The following is a 9,981-nucleotide window of genomic DNA, read 5'->3' as shown; positions in this document are numbered from 1 at the left end:
GACAGAAACTTTTTGTGTCTTGAGGTTCTGGTCCTGATGGACCTTAGCCTCCTGCCTGAGGGGAGTAGTTCCAGTAGACCATGTCCAGGGTAAGACGGGTCGGCTGCCATCCGGCCTGCACGTCCCCGGGTTCTGGAGACATTTAGTTCCTGGACAGATGGAAGGCTGCAGCCGATCACCTTCTCTGCTGAGCGCACAATACGCTGCAGTCTGTCAATGTGATGGTGATGGTGGCAGTGGCGGTTCTACACTAACTTACTGCCTGGGCGAGTAACCCCACCAGCCCCCCCCCCCCCCCCCCCCACATACACACATACAAAATTTGACAACATCCTGCTGTGTTCCCTATCTTTTATTTAGCCATTTTACTCAAAAAATGCATGCATTTTCTAGACTCGTATTACAGGGGGGTCAAACTCAGTCACACAGGGGCCTAAGTTAAAAACACGCTTAAGGTTTTGGGCCGAAGAAGATAAATGTTTACTGAACACACTAAACCTAAACTTTTAAACCTTTTAAACTGAACTTTTTGAACATAAATATGAATAAAAACAGGAACACAAGTTAAACCTTAAATAAGTTGTAATATTTTGTTCTCCATATAAATATATTCTGTCAAAATTATACAAATATGAACATGCTGCAGGACAAAAAGCAACGAAAGCCTGGAAATATTAATAAGAAATTATATCAAATAATTCCATTTTTTTTGCTCTTTCATCATTTTTTAGAGAATTCTTTTTTAGAGCTGGACTCCTGCTTCATTTTTAGCAATAATTTCTTAATGTGTGACGCCCTGTGTGTGTCTTTGAGAAACATATCAGAGGGTTTAGATCAAAAAAATAAAACTTATTGTGATTAATATGTTTAGGTCTTATGAAACATTAAAGACTAAATCTTAGAACTCATCAGTGGGATTACTCCAAAAATATTTGGCATTTCCCTAAATTTGTTCAACACCAACAGTAAAAATCCTCCAAAAAAACTCAATCCTAAAAAAATGGTCTGATCTCATCCCCCCTCCCCCTCCCCTTCCCTCTGACACACGCGGCTCCGTCTCTATGACGGGAGGCGCAGCTGCGGCCCAGAGTTGATTGTTAGATAGAAAAAGACTCCCAATCACCTGTTAGTGTGATTCAGCCAGCCACCGGTGAGTTGCGCTCCCCTCTTGAGTTTTTTGACTTATGTTCCAAAGACTACAGCAAAGAGGTGTGGCCGCAAGCGTCTTGCAGCAGAGGGCGGTGGTCACGTGCGCATCGGGTCTGCTGTGTAGGAGCAAAGAATTGTGGGAAATAATCTCCATTGCCTGCTTTTTTCGAAATTGGGTTGAGCACGGATGTTTGTTCTGCCCAATTCCTTTTCATGTGCCTGTTTTACGTTGTTTCACTCTGTGGTATTCTTTTTTTTTTTTTTTTTTTTTTTTTTTTGCACCATAAGTGTGAAGAGCAAATAGGAGGAAGACATTCTTAAGAGTCTGATGTGTCAAACAAAAAGCATTAAGTGTTGGCTGCTGAAGCAATTTCAAATTAAAAGCTCCAAGCTTCCTCTTTGAATATAGTATGTAGCACATTAGGTGTAACGCCTCAGGCACGGCAAATGACGGCAAATGCCGCCCCCTATGAAGTGCCGCCCTGGGCGACCGCCCACATCGCCCATATCATATCAAAAACCGCCACTGGATGGTGGTCCCGAGGAAACGGACAGAGTCCACTATGGTGATGGGAGAGTCTGTCAGGATGAGGGGGGGTGAGGGGGCTGTGACCTTCCTGAAGTCTTTGATCATCTCCACCGTCTTCTGGGTGTTCAGCTTCAGGTGGTGGATGCTGCACCACGACACCAGCCGCCCCCCCCACCCTCTGTAGGCAAACTCATCATGGTTAGAGATGAGCCCCATGAGGGGGGTGTCATCTGCAAACTTGATCAGTTTGACAGAGTCATGGCTGGAGGTGCAGCAGTTGGTGTACAGGGAGAAGAGCAGAGGGGAAAGTACACAGCCCTGTGGAGTTCCTGTGCTGATGCATTGAGTGGTGGAGACATTCTTCCCCAGCCGCACACACTGCCTCCGGTCCATTAGGAAGTCAGTGATCCACCTGCAGGTGTAGTCAGACATGTTGAGCTGGAGGAGCTTTTCCTGAAGCAGAGAGGGGAGGATGGTGTTGAATGCCGAGCTGAAGTCCACGAACAGGATCCTAGCATAGGTACCAGGGAGTCCAGGTGCTGCAGGATGAAGTGGAGGGCCAGGTTGAAAGCATCGTCTCCTTGACTGCAGAGGGTCCAGGAGGGGGGAGGTGAAGGATTTGAGGTGGGGGAGGACCAGACGCTCGAATGTCTTCATGACTACAGACGTGAGTGCCACAGGCCTGTGGCACTCACGTCTGTAGTCATTGAGGCCAGTTATGCGGGGCTTCTTGGGGACGATGGTGGACAGTTTGAAGCAGGGCGGGACGTGGCAGGACTCCAAGGAGGTGTTGAAGATGTCTGTGAAGACCGCTGCCAGTTCACCTGCACTGTGGTTCAGGGTGGCAGGGGAGATGCCGTCCAGGCCAGGAGCCTTCCGTTGGTTTTGCTTCTGGAAAAGCTTGAGCGTCCCCTCTTCTGTGACTGAGAGGACAGTGGTGGGGGGGATGTGGTCCACCTGTGCTGTCCTCAGTGAGAGTGGTGGGGGAGGAATGTGGCCCCAAAGTTGCTGAGGAAACCTGTTCAGTGAGGGGGGAGGAGGAGGGGGTGGGACCTCAAACCTGGCATAAAAGGTGTTAAGCCTCTCAGCCAGTTGTAGGTCGTTGTAGGTGATTTGCCTGAGCCCTCCCCAAACAGATGTGACGTCGTTGACAGAGAATTGCTCTTCCAGGCGTTTATTGTGCCGAGTTCTCACCTGTTCCACCTCTTTAGAGAACTGGTACTTATCGCCCTTATAGCCCTCTTTGTCTTTAGCTCTATAGGCTGCTTCTTTCTCCTTCCTCAGCTGTCTCAGTCTGGGTGTGAACCAGGGTTTGTCATAGGTAACCCTGGTTTTTGTTGGGATGATGCTGTCCTCAGGACTGAATGGATGACGTCACAGTGTCTGTGGAATCATCCAAACGGTCTGTGGCAGCTCTAAACACATCCCAGTCCGTTGTGTCCAGACACGTGAGAAGCTCCTCCACAGCCTCGCTGGTCCACATCTCAGACATCCTCACTGTAGGTTTAGAGAGCTTAAGCTTTGGTCTGTATGCGGGGATGAGGTGAATCAGGGCGTGGTCCGAGAAACCCAGAGCCGCGGGGGCCACGGCTCTGTAAGCCCCCCTGACTGTTATATAGCAGTGATCCAATGTGTTCAGCTCTCTTGTTGGGCATTTCAGGTTTGGATAAAGAACATCTGAGGTTAATCGAAGCTCCATGAAGTGTTTGGTTCCGTTTTGAGATGATGCACCGAGACTCTTTAACCTGTAGGTGGCAGACATGCACAAGCAAACAGTAGCCCCTCCCTGTTTGAACATCATGCTCATAAAAAGTGCGTTAGGCGCATTCAAGAACCCACATCACAACATAGCATTAGTGTGACGTCATCCATAAAACATAGCTTAGTTCCAGCTCCAACCAAATGAAGTCAATTTATGCGCCATTTTTTTGTGATACAGACGTCGCCATGTCGGAGCCAGACGCATCTCTTAGTCAGAAGACGTTTTATGGAAACCACTCTGCCCAATCAGGAGTGAGCTTGTTGGAAGGCCACACCCCTACCACTTGAAAGTGGTCTACACAAAAGCTGTCAGTCAAAATTTTAATTGATGGACGTGGAAACATCAGACGTCAGTTTATAACGTGAATAACTTGGACCAAGGAGGAAATAAAATGAAAATACTGAGGATTATCCAGCAATCATCTTTCCCTTCTCTACCTCTGCCGGTTACAAGCCCGGTTTGAGAAGGTTGCGTCAGGAAGGGCATCCGGCGTAAAACATTGCCAAATTGACCATGCGACTTGTTCGCTGTGGCGACCCCTGATGGGAGAAGCTGAAAGTGGAAGAAGATCCAGCAATCATCTGCCGGTTAGACCAATAGTATAGAACATTTGGGTTGTGTGACATGAACTTCTTTTATAGGTGTCCATTATCAGGTTTTATTGGAGGTCCTGCAGCCAATCAGAATGCAGTATACACTGGCCTCATAGTGGGAAGGGCTTCATATATTCTGATTTAAGGTATCGTGTATTTAATGTTTATATTTATTGTTTTTATTTTATCAAATACTTCTGGACAGGAATAACAATCAACTAAAATTAACGACTCAATTGAAATGTTTCACTTAAGACTCAGTGCTGCGGTTTGATTCAGTCACGTGACTATTTAACGCTGAGACACCGCTGCCTGTACGGCGGTGCAGGCTCGCCCTCTAGTGGCTGACAGTGGGAATTGCAGGTGGTTCCGATCCGGCTCTTTCCGGACTCCAGCGCTGGTGGGCTGCGAACAGAACCGCTGCAGTGTTCCGCTCGTGCCGCCCGCAGGTACGTCAGCTCGTGTCGGCCGTTAGCTTCAGCCGCCGAGCGGCGTTAGCGCCGTTGGCGCGCGAAACTGTGCGCGCGCGGCGGTTCACAGGAGGAAGCTGCAGAGAATCAGACTCAGTGCAGTTAATTACGGGTCAAAGCGGAACTAGCGTCCCGCCGCGTCACAGAGCCAAAACATGCGAAGGTGTTCGGTGGAACTACCGGACAACCGGGGGGTTCACGAATGAAATACACAGAAGAACGTAGCTAAAGTTACGTTTAGTTTGTGATTCTGTTCTGAGATGGCTTCATTAGCGTTGGTGGTATAGTGGTTAGCATAGCTGCCTTCCAAGCAGTTGACCCGGGTTCGATTCCCGGCCAACGCAGAGCTTCTTTTCCTCCCTGTAGTGCAGATTCCTTTATAAATAAATCTACTTTGATTTTTTTAAACCCGTTTAAACTCATACGACGAAGAAGAACACGGGTCCAATACCGGCCATCATCGCACAGCGGAGCCAAACTTGGGCGGTGACGTCAGTGAGAAGTTCTGGCATATTAAAAGGTCTTAGTTTAATAAATGTTAAGCTGCAAGTATTTTTCAAAATGATATTTGTATACGTTTATGCTGTCTTTGATTAATCCAAATAACAGTCGTGATCTTTTGCTTATTTTAATGTCAACCACGTTTAATAAAGGTATGTAAAATAATAAAAAACAGTTTTTAACACAAAATGATCAACCAAGTATTTACACACGAAAGAGCAGATTTAAAGAAGGATTTAAACAAAAATGACTTAAAAGTGTGAAATGAATGGAGCAAGTATTGAATTTATTTTGGTATTGTTTTATTCAAGAAGAAGAATGTGTAAGAAAACCATAAACACACAAACTAAATTTCACAAACTAAACTACAAATCTTTTGACATTAAACATCAGGAGTCCTTTTATAACCAGTGCGATGATGTAAAGAAGATCTGTAACAAAGATGCATTTAAGGTATCACAGGTGTACTGGAAGTCAAAATTCAATAATATTTTCCCAAAAACGTTTTCTACCTTTGGTCAAATGAAAAAAGGTTAGTAAAACAAATACTCCACTGGAAAAGGTTGCAGGTTTGAATCCTTGTCCCTGGATTTTCAGTCCTTTGATGTACAGCAGTGAAATGTCAAACCAGAAACTTTCTCCAGATAATGTTTTTTACTCACACCAGATTTTGACTTGACGTACTTCAGTGTTTTAACCCTTGTGCTAGATGACCCCCCCCCCCCCCCCCCTTGCATTGAGGTGTTCTCCCTACCATGACAAAGGTGGATAAAGGTGGAAAGATTTCATGTAATCCATGGACACCAGTGAAGATCACAAATCATTGAAGAAAAAAGGTTCAGAGCACTGTCTAGTGGGTCTAGATGACCCACCTCCCAATGGTAAAGTGCCTAGGATAGCACAAGGGTTAATGACGGTCGGATCTAATCTGGCTGCAAGATTTCGGTTCTTTTTCTTAAATCCGGATCGCCACAAAATCCTTACAACAACGACAACGTGGAAACAGCGCCTCCAAAAAAGTGTATTGCATCCGTGGTGTTAAGAACCACCATGGAGAATGGAGAAAACTAGACTAGGTTTAGGGCGAATTGGCCAGTTTTGTTTGCGTCGACATGCCATATCCTACGTTGGTGGTATAGTGGTTAGCATAGCTGCCTTCCAAGCAGTTGACCCGGGTTCGATTCCCGGCCAACGCAAATTTGTTTTAAATTGTGTTTTGATTTACTCTGGTGACATTTACTGTCTGTTTTTCTTTGATTAAATCCTTCACGACCTAAAAGCAAACCGTTTAATCTCCGCAAGTTATCGCGAGACAGACTTCGTTCACACGCAACTAGTGATGCTCACGAGGCAACTTTTAAAAAATGGGAACAAATCTAAGATCGTAAAGAGACCTTTTATTTTGTGGACGGCGACGTCCTGCAGCAAATAGGAATAAACAAATTAACTTTATCCTGAATTTTCAAACCAGGAGAGGATTTAAGTCCACGAGGTCGTGCCTCAAGGTTGTGCACGCGGGACACTAGAGCTAAAACAAACCACTGTGTCTGTAAGAACAGCACGTGGTTTTTTTTCCCGGCGTTTGTAACCTTGCCGCGTTGGTGGTATAGTGGTTAGCATAGCTGCCTTCCAAGCAGTTGACCCGGGTTCGATTCCCGGCCAACGCAGAGCTTCTTTTCTTAAAATATATGTCGTCATCGACTGCAGGAACATCGACTGTCTTTGTTTTCCTTTGATTGAATCCGCCTGACCTGTTGGTTAACAGCTTAATCTGTGCAAGTCATCGCGAGATAATTGTCCACACGCAGCCAGTAATGCTCACGAGTCCATTTCAACATTGAAGTAAGCCAGGAAATAAGAATAAATGAGTAAATTTTTAGTCCGCGAGAGTCTCAAGGTTGTGCACGCGGGACTGGAGGTCAGAAACAAACCGCTTCGTCTGTAAGAACAGGAACTAGTTCAGTTTTTCCCAGAGAACAATTATCGTCGCGTTGGTGGTATAGTGGTTAGCATAGCTGCCTTCCAAGCAGTTGACCCGGGTTCGATTCCCGGCCAACGCATAGCTTCTTCTTTTTGAAAATGTAAGAATGATTGTTTCTAAATGTCAGAACTTTAGTTTGATCCTGTGTAATAAATATTTATGGGTCATTTTTTCTGGGACTATTTTGGACTTCAGACGGGATTATGAGACGAGGATGAGTGAATGTTTATGAAGCTCTACTGGTATTTTTTACTCTGATGATTCTTTTTATTTTGGGGCATTTGATCATTACACGTGACCCTTGTTCTATGCTAGGCACTGTAACCCTTGTGCTGTCCTAGGCACTTTACCATTGGGAGTTGGGTCATCTAGACCCACTAGACAGTGCCCTGAACCTTTTTTCTTCAATAATTTGTGATCTTCACTGGTGTCCATGGATTAAATGAAATCTTTCCACCTTTATCCACCTTTGTCATGGTAGGGAGAACACCTCAATGGAAGGGGGGGGGGGTCACCTAAGATAACACAAGGGTTAAGTGGAGACAGACGTCAGAACCTGGCATCTTCATCGTCTGCCGTCTTCCTCCCTGCTGGTGCTGAAGGCCTCAGCGATGGGACGCTACTTTCACAGTGAAGTCCACATCCTCAGTCCATGGGACCAGGTGGTAGCCGCCTTCTGGCAGCGATATCCGAATCCGTACAGGTAACCAGCTCCCTACGTCCCAATTGTAATCAGATTACTTCTCAATGTGTGTTCCCAGAGAATCAAAAATCCCCCATGATGCATTGTGTGTGTTTCAGCACGCATGTTCTGACTGAGGACGTCCTGTACCGGGAGCTCACCCCCAACAACCACCTGTTGTCACGGCGACTGCTGACCAAAACCAACCGGCTGCCGGGCTGGGCGGAGCGGGTCTTCCCCGCCCACGTGGCGCGCGCGGTCTACGTGCTGGAGGACTCCATCGTGGACCCACAAACCCACACGTTCACCACCAAGACCTGGAACCTGAACCACAACAAGCTGATGGTGAGTCGGCCTGGTTCTGACGGTCTCACCTGCAGGAAACAGGTGACTGAGGAGTTTCCCCCGCCCCACAGGTGGTGGTGGAGACGTGTCTGTTTGAGGAGGATCACAGTCGGCCATCTTGGACCAAACTAAAGAGAGAAGCCTGGATCTCCTCTGCTGTTTACGGCCTGGGCCGACCCATTCAGGTGAGCCCAAACCCGACCCGGTTCTGTGACACTGAGACCCAAAGTCCAATCATTTCGAAGTAGGAGTTTGATTGAAAGTTTGAAGGTATTTATCTTAAATCTCTCATTGACATTAGTGTGTGTGTGTGTGGGGGGGGGGGGGTCAGATTCTGCAGATTGTTCCGTTATCCCTTGTACTATCTTAGATGACCCCCCCCCCTTCCAATGACGTGTTCTCCCTACCATGACAAAGGTGGATAAAGGTGGAAAGATTTCATGTAATCCATGGACACCAGTGAAGATCACAAATCATTGAAGAAAAAAGGTTCATAGCACTGTCTAGTGGGTCTAGATGACCCACCTCCCAATGTTAAAGTGCCTAGGATAACACAAGGGTTAGGAATCTGGGTTTGGACCGAATGTAAAACAGGATCCAGGAAACCAGATTGTTGGACCCAAATGGATTCTGTGGTAGAAACGCCAGTCGCCGTGTTTGAAGGAGGAAGAAAGAGCTGCACGTGTGAAGCATGGGGGTGGAGTCATCATGGTGTGGGGCCGTTTTTCTGCAGAGAGACTGTGGACGACTGGTCCTATGAAGGAAGGACTGAATGAGAGGTTCTGGACAGAAACCTCCCCCCATCACGCTGAACATGGAACATGTCTGGATCCTCCAGCAGGACAGTGAGCCCAAATGCATCACCATGGCAACCAAGTAGTGTCTACGCAAACATCCCCTCAGGGTTCTGGAGTGTTGTAGCCGGTCTCTGGACGTCAGTCCAACAGAGAATCTGTGGAGGCAGTAAAGTCCCAAAACGTCCAGCTCTGCACGGAGACCGTAACCTTCCACGCCCATCAGCTGGTGGTGGGGGGTGTGGCCTGCCGGACTGACCGGCCGCATCGGCATAAAAACAACCGTCTGACCAAGAACCACGAACAAGTCAGAGGCATGAGGAACAGAGACGAGGAACCGACAGCCTCACCAAAGACCAGAACCTCACCGTGTTTGTGCTCTGATCCAGCAGAAAAAACAGTTTTGTTCTAAACCCGTCTCTCTTTCTTCTTCAGGAGTTTGGTCTGGCCCGGTTCAGAAGTAACCAGGCCGAAGCCTTGAGGGGCCTGGAGCTGGCGCTGCTCAGGATGCAGAGTAAGACCCACAAACACGGAAACGCAGATTTACCAGCAGAAAAAAACAAAACGCCTCCAGAAATATTCAATGATCAAAGGAAAACAAACAGAAATCAAATGTGGAAAAGGTTCAGGAGCTCATGCTTTTACTTTGAAAATTTCTGGTTTTAATAATTTGTCGTATCCATTGATGATCTTGCAGCTGAAGCCCCTCCCAATCACCATGGTAACCAGGACGAGTCATCAGAGAAGCACAAGCCCATCCCAACAAAAGCCACGCCCACACCAAAACCCCACCCATTTATCTAAGCCTGAGGGGCGGGGCTTCAACTCAGGCTTTACTGTGATTGGTTGGCCGTTTTCTTATATGGACTGTTCCTGATCACGTTTATTTATTCCTAATTTCATATTTGTAAATCTGCAAAGCACAGAAAAATCACAGATGTAAGAATTTTGGGGAATATTTTTTCCAGATGGAGCTTCGTTAAGGAAGATTCTGTTTTTTATTCTGGATTTAACTTAAATAAATGCAACTTTGTGTGTTTTTGTTTAGCTAATGAACAGGGACTGTTTTGTGCTGTAAATAAAGTGATGTCATGACTGTCGAAACCTCCTGTTGCCATGGTTACGCCTCCGTTTCTGCTGGCAGGTGAGATGAGTCAGAACGTCTGGATGGGAGC

The 9,981-nt window shown here is 46.7% G+C and overlaps 1 protein-coding gene and 4 non-coding genes across 6 annotated transcripts; all 5 read left to right on the top strand.

The window, feature by feature from the left end:
* The first annotated feature begins 4,348 nt into the window (after positions 1-4,348).
* LOC101156360 (PRELI domain-containing protein 1, mitochondrial-like) lies at positions 4,349-9,910 on the top strand. Of its 2 annotated transcripts, none has more exons than XM_011487146.3 (6): positions 4,349-4,482; positions 7,588-7,688; positions 7,787-8,012; positions 8,084-8,197; positions 9,242-9,320; positions 9,504-9,910. In XM_011487146.3, the coding sequence occupies exons 2-6, from the start codon at positions 7,597-7,599 to the stop codon at positions 9,608-9,610; spliced, it is 618 nt and encodes a 205-aa protein (XP_011485448.1). In that variant the 5' UTR covers positions 4,349-4,482; positions 7,588-7,596; the 3' UTR covers positions 9,611-9,910. The 2 variants fall into 2 exon arrangements, with proteins under 2 accessions (XP_011485448.1, XP_020567076.1); XM_020711417.3 differs by lacking the exon at positions 4,349-4,482 and adding an exon at positions 4,886-5,023.
* Positions 4,776-4,847, top strand: trnag-ucc (transfer RNA glycine (anticodon UCC)). Its single transcript has one exon. It is a non-coding gene; the product is annotated as a tRNA-Gly (tRNA).
* On the top strand, positions 6,129-6,200 carry trnag-ucc (transfer RNA glycine (anticodon UCC)). Its single transcript has one exon. It is a non-coding gene; the product is annotated as a tRNA-Gly (tRNA).
* trnag-ucc (transfer RNA glycine (anticodon UCC)) lies at positions 6,600-6,671 on the top strand. The gene has a single exon. It is a non-coding gene; the product is annotated as a tRNA-Gly (tRNA).
* trnag-ucc (transfer RNA glycine (anticodon UCC)) lies at positions 6,993-7,064 on the top strand. The gene has a single exon. It is a non-coding gene; the product is annotated as a tRNA-Gly (tRNA).
* Positions 9,911-9,981: the final 71 nt, after the last annotated feature.

Source organism: Oryzias latipes, chromosome 18 (assembly GCF_053564925.1).
Source record: "Oryzias latipes strain Hd-rR chromosome 18, Olatipes_Hd-rR_3.1".
Lineage (NCBI taxonomy): Eukaryota > Metazoa > Chordata > Actinopteri > Beloniformes > Adrianichthyidae > Oryzias > Oryzias latipes.
Note: the sequence above shows the minus strand (reverse complement) of the source record. Positions and strands in the feature narration are given on the sequence as shown.

Bases quoted from the DNA above. Each gene is read 5' to 3' on its own strand.
- LOC101156360 (XM_011487146.3), top strand. From the start codon at position 7,597: ATGGGACGCTACTTTCACAGTGAAGTCCACATCCTCAGTCCATGGGAC. The intron at 7,689-7,786 runs GTAACCAGCTCC...TGTGTGTTTCAG, and splicing joins CGATATCCGAATCCGTACAG to CACGCATGTTCTGACTGAGG. The intron at 8,013-8,083 runs GTGAGTCGGCCT...CCCGCCCCACAG, and splicing joins TGAACCACAACAAGCTGATG to GTGGTGGTGGAGACGTGTCT.